Source organism: Mustela lutreola, chromosome 15 (genome assembly GCF_030435805.1).
Source record: "Mustela lutreola isolate mMusLut2 chromosome 15, mMusLut2.pri, whole genome shotgun sequence".
NCBI lineage: Eukaryota > Metazoa > Chordata > Mammalia > Carnivora > Mustelidae > Mustela > Mustela lutreola.
Window position 1 is genome coordinate 41,566,674 of NC_081304.1, and position 17,218 is coordinate 41,583,891.

The window sequence follows — 17,218 nt, forward strand, 5'->3', positions numbered from 1 at the left end:
GGGAGGAGGTGGCAGGTGTGGTGTCAGGAGAAGTGACTCAAGCTGACCTGTTTGTGTTGTCCCACTGCGGGTCCTGGTGTTTGGGCCCGGGTGTGGTGGGGAGAGTGACTCAGCATGTGGGCTTCTACCAGCCCCTGGGCCAGCGCATAGGGGCCGGTCCTGTGTCCACAGGATGCCAACCCATCCTGCTACCTCCACCAAGAATCCAGTACCTTGGGAACCAGGCTGGGGCTCTGAGCATCGGCCTTAGACCAGCAGCCCCTGGGAGCCTGTCAGGAAGGCAGAATCCCAGGCCTTGCTGCAGGCCTCCCGAATCAATCTGCCTTCTGGCAAGATCCCAGGGGGCTTGTGTGCATTTCAGAGGAGAGAGGTGCTGGCCTAGGTGACCATGATCTTGACCACATTGTTCCGATGCAGAGCTGGGGCACTGGTGGCCGGGATGCTTCTTTCTCCCCTGTCACCCTGTCTACATAGGGAAGAAGTGGGCCAGATAGCCAGTGAATTAGAGGCCAAAGCTAAGCTGGGAGCCCAATTTTCCCAAACCCCTCACTTAGCTTCTGGCTGAGTTCCTTCCTTATTCTAAGAGAAGGAAACATTGCTCAGCCCCTTAAGAAGTCTTCTCCATGGAAGATACATGTCCTTCACTCACTGCCAAGTTTTCGACACAAGGTCCGACCTCACCTGCTTTGAAACCCAGGTGCCAAATTATTATTGGCCCAACTCTCAGGAAACAGGAAGCCCCAGAGCCAAATATGGCAACTTTCTACGAGGGGATTGTTGGTCAAGGCTTTCCTGACCATCAGGCATCACAGGCAGTATGAAGTGCACCGCGTGGTTGGTGCGCCGCGTGGGAGGTGTGCCGCGTATGTGGTGAGCCCCATGTGAGGTAAGCCCGTGTGACTGGAGCCCCTGTGAGGTGAGCCCTGAGTGTGAGGTGAGCCCTGAATGAGGTGAGCCCCGTGTGAGGTGAGACCTTGTATAGGTGCGCCCCATGTGTGGTGAGCACATGTGAGGGGTGCCCCATGTGAGGTGAGCCCCATGTGTGAGCAGAGCCCCGTGTGTGGTGAGCCCTGTGTGAGGGGTGCCCCCTGTGAGGTTAGCACCCTGTGAGGTGAGCCCGTGTGAGGGGTGCTCCCTGTGAGATGAGCCCCATGTGAGGTTAGCGCTGGGTGGGGTGAGCCCCCTGTGAGGGGAGTCCTGTGTGGGGGTGCCCTGTTTGTAGTGAGCCCCCTGTGAGGTGCGCCCCGTGTGTGAGATGTGCCCCGTGTGTGAGGTGAGCCCTGTGTGGAGGGGCACTCCCTGTGACGTTAGCCCCATGTGAGGTTAGCTCCATGTGAGGTGAACCCGTGTGAGGTCTCCTGTGTGAGGTGAGACCTTGTAGGTGTGCGCCATGTGTCTAGAGCCCGTGTGAGGTGTGCCTAATGTGTGATGAGTCCATGTGAGGTGATCCCACATGAGGTGAACCACATTTGAGGTGAGTCCCCTGTGATTTGAGCCCTGTGTGAGGTGAGCTCCGTGAGAGGTGGGCCCCATGTGTGGTGAGCCCCATGTGAAGTGTACCCCATGTGAGGTGACCCCCCCGTGAGGTAACCCCGCTGTGAGGTGAACCCCCTGTGAGGTGCTCCTGTATGAGGTGAGCCCCATGTGTGGTGAGCCCATGTGGGGTGAGCTCTGTGTGAAGTGTACCCATGAGGTGTACCCCCTGTGAGATGAGCCCCTTGTGAGGAGTGCCCTGTGTGTGGTGAGTCCTGTGTGGGGTGAGGCCTGTGTGAGGTAAGTCCCATGTGGGGGCACCCCGTGTGTGGTGAGCCTGTGTGGGGTGAGACCCGTGTGAGGGGCACCCCTCAGGGGCGCCTGGTGTGAGGGGTAAGCCCCTGTGTGAGGTGATCCCCCTGTGTGAGGTGCACCCCGTGTGAGGTGAGCCCCGTGTGGGGGCACCCGTGTGAGATGAGCCCCATGTCAGGTGAGCCCCAGGTGAGGTGAGCCCCGAGTGAGGTCTCCCATGAGAGGTGAGACCTTGTAGGTGTGCCCCACGTGTGGTTCGCCTGTGTGAGATGAGCCCCTTGTGTGGTGACCCCTGTGCGTGGTAAGCCCGTGTGAAGGGTGCACCTGTGAGGTGCTACCATGTGAAGTTAGTCCCTTGTGAAGTTAGTTCCTTGTGAGATGAGCCCCATGTGAGATGAGCCCTGAGTGAGGTCTCCTGTGAGCGGTGAGACCCTGTAGGTGTGCCCCATGTGTTGTGCACCTGTGTGAGGTGAGCCCCATGTGAGGGGTGCCCCCATGAGGTGAGCCCCATATGAGTTTAGCCCCATGTGAGGGTCACCCCATGTGGAGAGCCCCAAGTGAGGTGAGCACCATGTGTGAAGTGAGCCCGATGTTGTGAGGTAAGCCCCGTTTGTGGTGAGCCCCGTGTGAGAGGCATCCCCTGTGAGGTTAGTGTCCTGTGAGGTGAGTCCCGTGTGAGAAGCACCCCCTATGAGATGAGCCCCGTGTCAGGTGAGCCCCGAATGAGGTGTGCCCCCATGATGTGCGCCGCATGTGAGGTGAGCCCCATGTGTGAGGTGAGCTCTGTGTGAGGGGCACCCCATGAGGTGAGCCCCCTGTGAGGTGAGCCCCGTGGGAGGTGCACCCCATGTGAGGTCTCCCATGTGAGGTGAGACCTACTAGGTGCACCCCATGTGTCGAGAGCCAGTGTGAGGTTCGCCCCATATGTGTTGAGCCCGTGTGAGGTGAGACATGTATGAGGGGCGTCCCCTTGAGATAAGCTCCCTGTGAGGTAAGCCCCATGTGATTTGAGCCCTGTGTGTGGTGACCCCTGTGAGGTAAGCCCCCTTGTGATGAGACCCCCACGGTGAGGTGCTCCCATGTAAGGTGAGCCCCATGTGAGGTAAGCCGCAAGTGAGGTCTCCCATGCCTGTGTGAGGTGAGCGCCTGTGAGGTTAGCCCCTTGTGAGGTGAGCCACATGTGAGGTGAGCCACATGTGAGGGGCGCCCCATGTGTGGTGAGCCCCGTGTGAGGTGCACCCCATGTGAGATGAGGCCCGTGTGTGGTGAGCCTGTATGAGGGGCACCCCGTGTGTGGTGAGCCCTGTATGAGGTCTTCCCTGTGAGTTTAGACCTTGTAGGTGCACCCCTTGTGTCCAGAGTCCACGTGTGGTGAGGCCCGTGTGTGGTGAGCCTCATGTGAGGTAAACTTGTTTGAGGCAAACCTGTGTGAGGCACAGCCCAGGCCCCATAGGCAAGCCTGGTTTCCTTAACCTCCACTACAGGTCTGCAGGTCTGCACAAAACTCCGCAGGCTGCCCCACTCCTGGTGGCTATTTTAGAGAAGCCGTGTGGCCAAACTAGTATGTCCTTCTGTGAGGGATTTGGGTCCAGTTTGTACCACCCACCAGTCCCCAACTCTCTGTAGAATGGAGCTGCTTTCCCTATAGAACACTCCCACACACATACAATGTGGTTAAAATAAAATGCATTTCATATAAATATCTCCATCAAGGAGTCATATGGGGAAATCCCAAGTGGCCCTTGAGAGAAGACTTGGGGTTCGTTTTCTTTAAATACAGAGTTATAAATAACTGTACACAGGGCGGCTAAATACAGTGTAGCATGACAGCGCCCCCTGCTGGTCACTCCAAGTGGTGTAGTCAGAGGAAGGTTCCATCCTTCTCGCCCACCAGCTGAGGGGTCTGGCACTGCGGATTTAGTCTTCAAGGGACCTGGGAAAGCACAACTCTGCATTATCAAGGAAGGGTGGACTCAAGGGAGATAAGAGGTTCTACTTGGTCCAGGCTGCTACTCAGTAGCAGGTCAAGTATCAGGCTTGGTGGAAAAAGAGCTGTGAGGCTCGGCGATATAATTTCCTTCCATCTCCCCAGGCCCTGTGACCGCAGATAATCGAGAGTTGGCTCCACCAGTAAGTTCTGTGGCAGCAACTTCAACTTCTCCCGTGGGCTGCTGGAACTCTGGGATCGCTGGGTTGCCTTGCTGCCCCATCTTTTTTCATCTCGTAAGTAAACACAGCACCAAAGATATCTTCATGATAGCGCTTCTGGCTCTTTAAGGGAAAGCAGAACCAGGGTGTCAGCTCTGCTGGTCCAGCCACCTCTCATTCATCAGGTCCAGGCAGGACGAACCCCTGGGCCTCCCCCAGCTTCCCTGTCCCATGTACACTCATGAGCCATCTGCCTTCACAACTGTCATGCTGAGAGTGTACCTGAATGCCACTAGACTAACTCCCATCAGCACCCAGCCTGCCGTGAACCACCTGAACAGCTCCCCAAGCCTGCATCGTATGTGTCCCCCAAAACACTCTAAGACAGGGAGCTCTGAGAGAAATACGTTTGGCAAATGCCACATACTTTCTCCTTGTCTTGAGGAGTCACGTTGGATAGTAGTGTGTTAGAGGCTCTGAGGAGTCTTGTGATCAAGCAACGTGTTGCCTTTGTGTAACCGAGCAATCAGACCAGAAGGGATAGGCAGGCCTTCTAAGAGCCCACGGAGCTCAGACCTTCAGCCACTGCCAGGGTTTCTTTGGGTTTCAGGACTCTCCTGGTCCTTGTGCCCCCCTGCCTGTGCCCTTGAGATGTATCCCTAGCCCACCCACCAGCTGTCCTACCTTCAGCTGGAAGAAATAGTCCTCCACCTGCTCATCACTCAGGCTCAGCTCAGCAGCCACCAAGCCCTTCAGGGTACGGGCCACATCCCGGGCCATACGCACGTCCCCACAGACATAAAGGTGGCCATGCTCCTCATGGAGCACACGGAGCACCTCGCTGGCCAGCTGCTGCCGCAAGAGGTCTTGAACATAGACCTGAAACCAGAGGAGATGTGGAGATGGTGTGTCCAGGTCCCTGCTGCCAGGCTGAAGCCTGAAGTCAGGCCTACAGGCCAGGAGGAGGCAGTGAGGGGCACGACCGGCTGGAGGGGGAGGACCCTCCCAGCCAGGACCTTGCCCCAGGTTCAGGCTCAGGATAAGGAGGGGCAATGGCACCCCGCCCAGCTCAGGCCTAGGGTAGGTGCTCCAGAGAGGAACGTTGGCCGTGCCCTGCCCTCAAGGAGCTGACCATTCAGTGAGACTCCTGCCTCGGACATCGAATTCAGGATGCTTCAAAGAGGCATCAGTCAAGCCACTTCCCCTGCCCGGGGCTCTGAAGCCCCGCCTATAGACACCCCAGAACTGGAGCCCCTCTGTGTAGACTGTCCACAGAACCTCTAGTGTAATTCAGAGCAGGACACAGAGCACCAGAGTCCACAGTTACACAGAAGTCTAGGAGCCTCCACTCTCGTTCCCCATGAGGTGCCCCACAACCCCAGCACTGACACAAAACACTGGGCCTGGGAGGAGCCCAGATGGACCGAATTCACAAGGCCTGAGGCGAGGGTCTGTCCCAGCTCCCCAGGGCAGCAGGGACCATCAGCAGGGAGCGTGGTGTTTAAGCATAAAGCTAGCCTGGCCCACGTCATACCATCATCCCCAGCAGGTGTGTATCGCAGGGGAGGGCTTTTAGCCTGTTGGGCACGGGGACTAACCCACCATGTGATCCTGGTTAGTCCTCAGTGTGTCGGGCCCGTCCCTCCTCCCAGCAGAGTGAGTGCATTGCTCTGACGGGTGTGTAACTGCTTCCAATTCAGAGCAAGCGGCTTGTGGGGAACCAGGCCGCCCCCGAGTCTGCGCTGAAGTGCCCCACCCACGGCCTGGGCAGCCACCGCATTTACCTTGGGCTGGCCAGGCAGACGAGAATAGGCTGTGTGCACCTCGTGCAGCACCCCATTCTGGGCCATCTCCAACATCTCCTCTCGATACAGGTGGTCCTCATCTGGGCGGTGGCAACCGAACACCAGGGTCATGTGGCCGGCCTGGAACCCTGTTAAGACCCAGCGGGATGCAGTTACCAGGGTGGCCACCAGGGGGCGGGCCATGGCTCAAGGCCCGTTCAGCTGGACAGTCAACTTGAATTATCATTTCATGCCCACAAATCTCCTGTCCCCACTTTACAGATGAGGAAACTGAGGCCCAGGGCACTCAGATCACTTGTCCACACAGGCTGAGGCAAATGGGAGAGTGGGCCAGGGAGGTCCCAGGGAGACGCCAGAACACCTGGTGTCCCCTCCCTCCCTGTCAGGAACCCTCTAGCTGTACCTTTGTGCTTGATGTCATGTAGCCGCTGCTGCCAGAAACCACGGAAGGGGGCGATGCCTGTGCCAGGTCCGATGAGGATGCAAGGATGGGAGGGGTCCTTGGGGAGCTGGAAGTTGCCAGCACTAAAGGGAACAGATGGAGAAGCTCAGTCCTCAGACATCCAGGGATGGATGCACAGGCTGGACAGGGGCTGGGGAGCTGAGGGTGCAGCAGAGCTGGTGGGGGGTGGTAGTGTGGTAGGAGTGGAGAAGACAACGAGCTCAAATTTGATTTTCCAAGTCCTGGAGGCCGCTTCATTTCCCCTGTCCAGGCACACCCTCACCTCGTCCTGGCCTTCTGAAAAAAGGCTGAAACTCACTGTACTCTGTGCCCTCCTCCACTGTGTCCTCTCTGTCCCTATTGGAGACCTAGCCATGCTCTATTGCCACAGGATAGAATGGAGAGGCCCAGTGTGACTCCAATGTCTTCATCAAGGGCCTAGATCCCTCCCTTTCAAACCAGAGCTCCCGGGGCCAGTGGTGCCACAATGGAGAGAGTAGAAGGGGTGCTTGCCTTCTCACGAAGCAGGGTACTGGGTCTTGGGGCTTCAGGCTGCTGAGCCACGTGCTACAGACTCCATGGTGCAAGGGACCTTGGCCATCTGCAAGGACAACACAGACTTGACCAACATCGCCCTCCACTCCCCCCACACCCCCAGAGGTGAATTGTCCCAGAGGCTCCCCCCGGACCAATGAGCCTCCTGGGAGTGTCCGCTCAGGCACTCTATGGGCTTTAGGGAGGGGGTAATTCTCCTGGTTCTGCAGTCCACCCTCTGTGCAGCCCAAGCTGGGGAAAGCTGAAAGGCACGTCGAGAGCATGCTAGCCTCTCCTTCTGCCCCTCCAGGAACAGTCTCAGAGAAGGAACACGTACACGATCACTCAGGTAGCAGTAAAATCAGATGACAGCTCGATTTCCCCGACCCCTACTCCCATGCTCCTTTCCAAGACTCCCCCCGGAGACCTTCCCAGCCCACCACTCTGCTCCGACAGCAGCAACCCAAAGTGGCCTGTAGGGGTGGTCACGGTCACCGTGCCATCATCTTCACGAGATAAAGCCCTTGCTGGCAGGAACTCTGAGTGACGGACAGCCTCCTAAGCATGCTGGTCTGCTCTGACACCTCTGCCTCCCTAATGGCCCTTCCCGGGCCTGTGGGAACCCCCATTTTCTCCGGGTTACCTCCCTTTCCCAAGGGCCCAGCATTTAAATCTATCCCAACCAACCTGAGAAGAAGTCCCTTTGTCTCTCTGAATGGGATCTGGCTCTCACAAGATGCGCCCACCGCCCCTCTGTCTGAGCACTGAGACTTGACCTGGCAGATGTTCTCCAGAAGAGCAGACAGAGTCTCTGCCCAGTGTTTAGAAACTGCAAGAGTGTGCTGTTCACTCAGCTTTGCCAACCCACGCAATGCTCAGTTACAGAGGGCAGGGCAGGGCAAGGGCACGGTTCAACCACTGCAGGAGCCAAGTCCAAGGAGACAAGGTTTTGGATCTCCCAGTCTGTTAGCCCATCCCCTATCCTCTGCCCTCAGAGCACCCTATGCTTCTTGGCACCCATATCATGACAACCATCTATTTTGATGAGTCTCTCTTCAACGCCCCCTCTAGACGGGAAGCTCCATGAGGGCAGAAGCTACATGTACCGTGTTTCCACACCCACCACTGTGGCAATAGAGAGATATGAAACAAACCATTATCGAGTGAGGGAGCGAGTGAGCAATCAAAACACCATCACCCCCGCACAGGACAGACGATCAGGAATACTAAGAATCGCTGGGCTCCCACTAAGTACTGGGTGCTTCTTCCACGGGGTCTCATTACATTGTTCCAGCAGTAGGGAGACTGCAGAGAGAAGCAGGGTGGACCCAGCAGTCAGACTGTGTGGGTTTGAATCCCTGTTCTCTACTTGCTCACAGTGCAACTCTGGGGCTTAACCTGTTTGTGCCTCAGTCTCCTCACCTATAAAATGCAAACTGTACCCATCTCATGTGCTTACCGCTAATAAATATATAGAGAGGGTTTGCTTGGTGCCTGGTGTCTAGCAATCTCTGCCGCATACCTGCATGGCTATGAACACTCTGGAAAGTGGGTATTTAACTGACGAGCAGACCACACAGCTCAGAGCTGCTGAACTGCCGCCCAGTCAGGAGCAGAGCTGGACTCTGGACCAAAGCCTCTGCCCAGCCTTACCTCGGGTGCGGTACGTGAGCACAGCCACGGTGAGGTGGACCTCCGTGGGTGTGCAGTCCCTGGAGGAGCTGATGGAGTAGTACCGGGGTTTCAGAATCGGGAGCTGGGAGAGCAGGAAGCCAGCAGACACCCGCAGGGACGGGAACTCCTGCAGCACCTCCAGGAATGTGGGGCTGTTGGTGAACTTCCACTTGTTGTATTCTGAGGGCTGAAAGCCAAGGGCAAGGTGAGTGACTCGGCCCCTGCTCACACGGAGGCAGGAGGCTGTCACAATCCAGCGTTCGTTTATTCACTCCTTTGTTCCCTCGGTGGACACTTCCAAGCACCGGGCGCTGTCCATGGTGCTGGAGAGAAAATAGTGCCTTTCCTGGAAGCACTCAGGTCAGTGAAAGCGTTTCTCTGATTCGTGTGCTTAGAACTCCACCATCAGCCACTGGTGAGCAGGAGTCAAATCTTTATTATAATCTAATTTTGGACAGGGCTTTGCAATCATAAAGACCTGGGTTCCCTCTTGACTGGGTGCCCCCGCTTGTTGTGGGATCTTGTCCCAACCACTTAACCTTTGTGACATGAGGATAGCATCACCTCTCTCATGGGAACATTGTGAGACTGAAATAAGAACATGTGTGCTGAGTTAGTACACTGCAGCCACAGGATAATGGCTGGAATCAAGATAATTAGTGAGAAAAACAATGGCGATAGTGCCATCTTGTGCCTTTTACAAAGGCATGGGCCTAGAAAGTTGCAAGTGGGTTAATGCAACCTCTCATGTCCACTTCTCCATTCATCCTCACCAACCATCCTCCAACACTTCCCAAGTTCAAGGCTGATGCCAGGTTTGGGGAACATACAAAGACAAGACACAGTGGTTCTCCTTTTCTAGCTAATTTCTAACAAAGTATCCTTTGGTAGCTTCCTGAAGATGCTCAGAAAAGTTCAGTTCACTCGACACAACTATGTCCTGGAGATAGGATGGGAGAAGATGCGGACTTCCCACCAGGTTTTGACAAGTCTCACTTTGGGAAGCTCAGTCGGATTCCCCCTTGGCAGTTAAAGGCCAGCTCTGGGTTCTGGCTCCCCATGATTCTGGGACCCTGCCCTTCCCTCACCCACTGGCCCAACCTTTACCTGGCACAGGATCTCCAGCCTCTGCCTCTCAGCTTCTTCTGTGGCCAGCTGTGCCAGCTTTCGGAGCAGCAGCTGGGTTGGGGGGGTGGTGATGTCCAGGAAGTAGGTGAGGGCCTGGCTGAGTGAGCACGGGGGCAGCCGCTTGTCTCTGACCCAGTAGCTTCCTGGACAGGGTAAAGGAGGAGTCAGAATGGCAAAAGGGCCCCAGTTAGGTTTCCTGAAGGGTGATGAGACCTCTGGAGACACCCTCCATCCTACAGCTGCAGGGGAGACACTGAATTTCTGGTCCCAGGAACTGAAAAAGTGTTCATGTGCCCAATTCACATGCAGGAAAGTGGAGCCCAGAGTCACGGCTGCCAGGGAAGGCTGACCAACAGCCCTGCAAAGGGCACCCAAGATGACATGATCCTGAAAAGTCAAGTCTGCACCAGAGTTCAGTGTCTCTCTGGTTCAGACCTGAACTTCAGCAAAACATCCCTAGGTGAACTATAGACTCACAATGACTAAATTTTCCAAAGACCGATGTACACCCCAGAGGCCAGTTATGTTCGTTTAGAGAAAAGCCCTGGACTACCGTCCCCTGGGGCTATACCAAGAAGTACTGAGTAAGCAGCAAGTCAGCCCAAAGTGTCAAGTCCCAAGGAGTCGCAAGAGGCTTTAGGCTGGGTAGTCACAGTGCGGACCCTGGAGCCAGCAGACAGGTTTGAACTCTGGCTCCTCACCATTAGCTAAGTGATTAAACCCTCTGAGCCTTGGGTTCTAGCTCTAAAATGGATGTGATAACAAAACTTGTCTCACTGGGTTTGTATGAGCACTGAACGCAATGGTGTATGTATAATAGTACAGTGTCTGGCACACACCTGCTCAACAAATATTAGGTAAAAATATCAGTATTATGTTATTTCATTCAGACCCAAGGCCTGAATGTCCAACATCAGTTTTCCTACAATCACAAGGACATCTCTGTCCCCTTGCTCATATTTCTCCTGGACAGTGGGAGACTACACCACCCTTTGCTTCTCTGACCCCCACTTTCCTATTGTGGCCACTCTCTTTAGGGGTACACATTCTTTAAAGGCAAGACTATCATTAGCCAGAGGGCTCTTCCTATGGGCTGGGAGGCTCGTGATGGTTGATTTCTTGAGCTTATCTCTCATAGTACCTGTCGCCCCCATGCTGTGCTCCCCACATAGATGAGGCCTCACCATAGCATGGGAAGCAGGTGCTCCAGGTCCTCCCTAGGACAGTGTCTTCTCCCAGGTGAAAATGGAGAGAGGAGTCTCACTCTCCTGGTCACCCACAGTCTGCCCCTGCCCACAAGCCAAGTGATGTGGGGACAAATGAGACCTCGGTGGGTGAGCAGTAGTTTAGAATGCCATGAGCATGCAAATGGTTTACACACTTTGGGATCCAAGGAGACTCTCGGGGCATATTAAACCCCCTCTCTGAGTTTCTGGACAAATGTTTCCAAGCCTGTAGGAAATGGACATTCCTCCATTCCTGTGTTTATCTGGTGCCAGGAACTGTGGTCAAGACTGCTCTTTTGGTCTTTACTACAATCTCATGAGGAAGGATCTCTTATCTCCATTTATTATCTCCATAGAAAGATAGAAATAGATATTTCTTATCTCCATTTATCTCTTTGTCTCCATAGAGACAAAGAAAGAAAACCTTGAGAGGTTGAAGCGCAGGCCCAAGGTCATGTAGCTAGTAAGTGATGGCTCAGGGATTCGAACTTCCAAGGCTCAGCCTTTCTGCAATGTTCCCGCACTTCCCCATCATGTCATCAGGCAAACTGCACACACATGTTTATTGTGGGGCCTGAAGAGTCAAGGCATAGAAAATGCTGGTAATTACTCAAATAATGCCCGTTGCTACTGCGATGGTGATGATGATGATGATGAAGAAGAAGAAGAAGAAGAATATTCTTGCCTATCTGCCTCTTGTATGAGGTAGTGAGCTTTCTGAGTGTAGATACTGAGTCTCATTCATTTTAGTAGCCCAGGACCTACCTAGTATATCAATGTGACCAACTGGTTAATATTTTGATGCAAAAACAAGTGAATCCATCCATTAACAAACAAGTGTCTGGGTGAGCAGAAGAATGGAGAGAGACTCCCCAGCCTCTGGGATTGGGCAGAGAGCTCCAAAGAAACATCCCTTCTGTTCCAAGGCTGCATTAGTGTGGGCTTGGAGGGCCCACACACTCAGCAGGAAGGTCAGGGTTAGGTGCCCACAGCCCAGGTGCAGGACCAACCCATCAGCAGAGTTGAGGGGCTGCTGGGGGTGGGGGATGCTGGGGTCACTGTGTAAAAGTCTTACCGCTCTCGCTGAGGGTCTCCAGGTGCACAGGCTGGTGGGGCGCAGGGCTGTCTACCACTCGCTCCAAGATGCCTTGCACCAGGGCCGGCTGGTTGCCCGGGCAAATCCCGAGGTGCTCTCCAGGCAGGTAGCTCAGCCCAAGGCTGTCCTCACAGGAGAGCTCCACCAGGAGGGTGGTACGGCTGGAGAAGGGAAAAAGAAGCCTCTGGTGATGCCACCAGGATTTCCTCCAGTGCTCCCTGACAGGTGGGCCAGCTTCCCCAGGAAATGGGCCCTCTTTCATTTTCCTGCTCAGCTCGGTGAGCACGGGCGGGGTTGGGTTGCCGGCATCCCCTGGAGCTGGGTGCTCAAGAGGGCCTGGGGTTCACCAGGCCTGGGGCTTCTCTGTGGGGAGAGGGTGGGCAGCCCATTCTTGACTGGGCTTGACTACACCCTCTGCCTAAAGAAAGCAGCCCCCCACCCAGGATATCTGTGGGCATTAGGACAAACCCTTCCTTGTCCCCAGAACAAATCTGGCTCTTATTAGAACAAAGCCCAGTTTTCCTAACAAATGGTGGAAGATAGCGCAGATGAACAAAAGCTTCAGTGAATCCGTAACACCCGTTTTTCCTGAAAGGGAAATGTCCTTCCCTGCCAAAAATTTTCCTGAAAGTTCTTAAGACAGAGTCAAATGGTTTGAGTTCCTCTTGCCCTCCACCTCTGGTGAAAGGGTTTAGTGACAAAGGACCCGTGGTAAAACAGGTACATAGTTCTCAAGCTGGAAAACCGGCCCATGGTTAATGGAGACCAGAGCTAAAGGCACCAGAGGTCACAGGGGTTACTGGCCAAGCTTGTCCTACTGGTCCTACCCATGGCATTGTGGCTAATGCCAGGGCACACTTCTCTCCTTTCAAAGATGGACTCACTCTGGTCTTTCTTCCATTATATTAAACCTGTGGAATGTCACCTAAGCAGCACCGTAGTCTCCCCTACCTGGACTGGGGACTCTGTAGATTCCGCTGTGATTTGAGCCGTAGGGTGAACACGTTCTTGGCGTGCATACTGCTGAGGGCTGTGGGGGACAGAGAGGATGATGGGGCAGAGTGGCTCTTAAGCATTGGCTAGGGGGTAGGGAGGCTTCCGGGTCTAAATCAACTATGCCTGGACACTACTCATGGGGTATCCCACTGTGACAGGCGTGGGGTTTTCTTTTTCTCTTTCCCTGCCATGTTTCTGAATCACAAATAAAGATGCTTGGTCAGACATGGGTGTTTGTGCTGTTGCTAGGTGTGGGGGAGGGGATGCATGAGGTGCCCAAATAGGTGCATTTCTAGGCCATCCCCATGGCCTGGCACCTGCAGGAGAGCATAGTTGATCTTGGGGCTATCATCAACATGCAGAAACCGACAGGACTACTGCATTCAAGGTACAAGAAAAGAGGATTCAAGGGGGCCCAGCATCCAGAAGCTACCATCGAGAGGTCACGGCGTCAGCCTGCTCAAATCCCAGCCAGGCCACATGCTAGCAACCTGCTTCACCTCCCTGAACTTTAGCTTCTTTATGCCGCCCCCACCCCTGCTTTTTTTTAATGTAATCTCGGCACCCAGCATGGGGCTCAAACTCACGACCCAGAGATCAAGAGTTGGATGCCCTTATCAGCTGAGCCAGCCAGGCACCCTGGTCCTTGGGCCCTTCTTTCAAGATCAATGTCAGGACTCACTTAGCGTGGCAGGTGAGGAGCCCAGCACAGTGCCTGGCACACAGGAGGCCCTTGCTCAATGCTGGCTCCCTTTCCTCTCCACCACCTGCCTGGGGCTTCCTCCTGAAACAGCCTCCTTCGGAAATGAAGCAAGCTCTCCAGCCTCACCCCTCAGCAGTCTCTCAGGTCCAACAAGAGACCAAGGCCTGGCAGCCCGAGGCCAGCTGCCTCTGTTCAGAGGGTCCCGTGATCTCCTTGATCACCGACTCCAGGTGCAGAGCCCCTCACCCCAGCAGGCAGGGCAATAAGCCCCACGCTGGGCAATGCAGCAGGTACCTTTGTTGAGGTCCAGAGGCTGCGAGTCCTGCACGAGCCGGTAGTGCTGTGGGTCCCAGGTCATACTGCAGGTGTAGCGCTTAGGGATCTGAATCCCGTGTTTGCCTCGCACATCGAACGCCTCGCAGGCTGCCTGCAAGAAGGTGGAGCGGACTGGTGTTAACCATGGTCACCGTCATCCTCAATGACATCATTGCCAACAACGGGGCCACCACTTTGTAGGTGCTTACAGATCGGTTAAGTGCTTCTGATCATTACTTAGCACGTGGATTGGATCGGGCCACTGGGAGGACTCAGAGAGGTGACCAGGCTTGGCACACAGTTGCTACTGCTCTCCGAGTGGATGCTAACACTGCACTAGTTAATATCTCACTTTACCCACGTGCCCACCCCCTGAGAGTGGGTGACTCCCGTGCTCCTGGTATGGACTCACGTGGAGGCAGTGAGGGCCTGGGAACAAGGTCTGCCCCGACTAAAGCTGCTGCTCTCAATACCACGGCTGGCTAAAATGCTCTGCTTACACGAGGAGCTGTGTTTTTAAGATTTATTTACTTATTTGAGAGAGAGAAAGTGCAGGGAGGGGGAGAGGGAGGGACGGAGAGAATCCCAAGAAGATTCCCTACTGAGCACATAGGATGCCTGGGTGGCTCAGTGGGTTAAAGCCTCTGCCTTCGGATCGGGTCATGATCCCAGGTCCTGGGATCAAGCCCTGCATTGGGCTTTCTGCTCAGCAGGGAGCCTGCTTCCTCCTCTCTCTCTCTCTCCCTGCCTCTCTGCCTACTTGTGATCTCTATCTGTCAAATAAATAAATAAAATATTAAAAAAAAAAAAAGATTCCCTACTGAGCACAGAGAACAACACGGGGCTTGATCTCATGACCCTGAGATCATGACCTTAGCTGACACCAAGAGTCGGACACCTAACCAACAGAGTCACCCAGGCGCCCCAATGAAGAGTTCTTTAAATCAGGGGTGTCGGGCCACAGGCAGCAAAACCTTGCTAAGATTCTGACACAGGTCCGAAAGACTCCACTGCATGGTCTCTGTCCCCAGGCTTTCTGTGGCTGGGAGACTAAAATAAGGCTAATTCATCAAGAGGTGGTTGTCGTGGCTGGCGTGACAAATCAACCAGGAATGTGAGGGTAAGAGGATGAAGAAAAGAACTCGAGAAGCAGAGAGATGGGGGCAAGAGGAGCACTGAGGAGGATGTCCAACAGTGCTAAGTTTATTCAAAGCATTAAGGCCATATATGTAGTGATATTACAATAAGAGAAGCAATACATCTGTGTCTAGTTAAACAGCCACAAGTTCCCATAATAAGTTTCACAATTAACTATAAGCAGACCTTGTGATGCCAAACAGCTGATGCCAGTACAAATGTTCTGTATTGATACAGCAAACCTGAAAGTAATTTATGGGCTGTACTAGGGCAGCAAGGACCAACCATGAACTTATGACCCCAACCGAATTGTTCTCATTTGTTTAGCAAGCGTGTGGGAAGTCACGTAGGCAAGCACACAACACATAGCACAAACCCTTTCTCAGTGCTACTCAACTTTTCCCGTCCTAAACCTTTTGTTAGGTTATTCGGACTTTAAAGGAGGCACAAGTCAGGGCCTGGTTTGGTCCTTGTCTTAAGCCTTACTGTGGCCTCCCACAGGTGGTCTGGATAATTAGAGGGGGAAAGATCTTAAACCGAAGCTCCCAGAGGACAGGAAGTGTCTCAGCCTTCTTCTCCCACCCAGAGACACATGCTTCAAGTGGAGTCCTTGGGGGGGCTGAGGGAAGGCAGCAGGGACCTGAGCCCTCGGGCCACACCTGTAGGACCAGGCGGGGGTCATGCCACCCAGGCAACCTGACACAGATGTCCTGGGCAGGAGGGGGCTGTGGCCTCCCAGTCCCTGCTGTGGGGGCAACTCTGGCTAAGAACTGACCTTGAAGGTTTGCACAGCCCAGCTGCGGAAGGCTTCCTCCTGTCCACTGAGCTCATCCCCTTCCCCTGTCAGGACGAGCTGGGAGGCCCCCAGATGGGACAACTTCTGGTCGATGTCATGAGCAAAGGCACAGAACTGCGGGTACATGCTGGAGCCAAGGCCGAACACAGCATACCTGCCCGAGGAAGACACACACACAGAAACTGGAGTGACCCTACCCATGCAAGCATCACATAGCACAACCTGCCTGTAAGCCAGCCTCAGGCACTCCTACTCCAGCTGGGCACAGAACCAGCCAGCGGATGCCATCTTTGGATCCTCTCCAGCTCCCAAGCCTTGTCACCAACTCCTGTGACCAATGCATGCTCAGCCTGCAGACCTGTGGGAAGGACTTGGTTTTCCTGGCTTGACCCTTGACACACTCTCTCTGCCTGGACATCTTGGATGAGACCCCCTTATACACAACCAGTACCCTCCCTGAAACCTGGGTCCCAGAACACTTAGGTCCATAAGGCAGGGCTTAGACAAGTGGGAGTGAGGAAAAGTCTTACCTGAACTTGTTGGTAAGCTCTTTCAGCATGAAGAGAGATTTTTTCAGTTTCTAGAAAGAGAGAGAACCACTGAGTTCTCAGGACAAGATTCATAAAAGCACTGCTTTTTACTTTTCTTCTGGTGGCCCACTTCAAAACTGGCCATATCTGGCAGAAGAAGGTTCAAAATTCATAAATGGAAGTCAGTTTATGTATGGGGCTAACTGGCCAGGGCTTGAGGACAAGGTCAGCTTTAGTACCTCATGTGGGCCTGACCCCTGGTGTAGCCCTGAATAGCCCAGCCCCATCCATGTCTGGTAGAGAGAGGACCTGGCATCTCCAGAAGGTCTCCTCATGGGGCGTGAGCCTCTTTTCCTGTTTGGAACCTGGTAAGAATGACAACTGGTCCCATACTCTCTAAGATAACCCTCATTTCCAAGGATCTCAAGATAATTTTAGTTGCAATGCAAAATATTGTCAAATCATCTGGTAAGAGTATTCTCTTTTCTGTAATTTTTTTTTTTTTAGTTATTCCTGTTTCTATTATTATTATCATCTTTATGGAAACTAGGGAGAGTCTCAGCTGGAGCTACTGGAGCCCAAAGACCTCTAATACTTACTTGCCCATTGCTCATTTTAAAAAAACAAAGCAAGCCACGTCAGGCAACGGTATCTAGTGAAAATTCAAGAACTTAGGGCTCTCACTGGGTTTTTTGTCGGCTTTCCATCTGTGGGAATGATACGAAGTTTCCTTTACACATGAATTTTTTAGTTAAAAAAGGTAAGTCAATTTACTTGAAAATATAGTGTATGTCCTAGGAAAGGGGTCGCCTACATATGGTGATAATTACAAAGAAGGCAGTCAAATGCTGAAGCTAAGGCAGCCCAGAGCGATCGGAGCACTCACTTCCAAATGTCTTCCAT

General features: G+C 53.8%; 1 protein-coding gene across 3 annotated transcripts in view; it reads right to left on the minus strand.

The window, feature by feature from the left end:
- Positions 1-3,454: 3,454 nt before the first annotated feature.
- The window catches only part of NOS2 (nitric oxide synthase 2), a 34,013-nt gene continuing 20,249 nt past the window's right edge, over positions 3,455-17,218 (minus strand). For all 3 annotated transcript variants that reach the window (XM_059149015.1, XM_059149014.1, XM_059149013.1), the window contains 12 exons: positions 16,316-16,365; positions 15,765-15,939; positions 13,832-13,964; positions 12,790-12,868; positions 11,818-11,999; positions 9,496-9,659; positions 8,368-8,575; positions 6,694-6,781; positions 6,142-6,263; positions 5,718-5,866; positions 4,618-4,812; positions 3,455-4,056 (listed from right to left, as the gene is read on the minus strand). In XM_059149015.1, the coding sequence (XP_059004998.1) occupies positions 3,937-4,056; positions 4,618-4,812; positions 5,718-5,866; positions 6,142-6,263; positions 6,694-6,781; positions 8,368-8,575; positions 9,496-9,659; positions 11,818-11,999; positions 12,790-12,868; positions 13,832-13,964; positions 15,765-15,939; positions 16,316-16,365 (1,665 nt within the window). In that variant the 3' untranslated portion in view covers positions 3,455-3,936. The remainder of the gene's footprint in view (positions 4,057-4,617; positions 4,813-5,717; positions 5,867-6,141; positions 6,264-6,693; positions 6,782-8,367; positions 8,576-9,495; positions 9,660-11,817; positions 12,000-12,789; positions 12,869-13,831; positions 13,965-15,764; positions 15,940-16,315; positions 16,366-17,218) is intronic.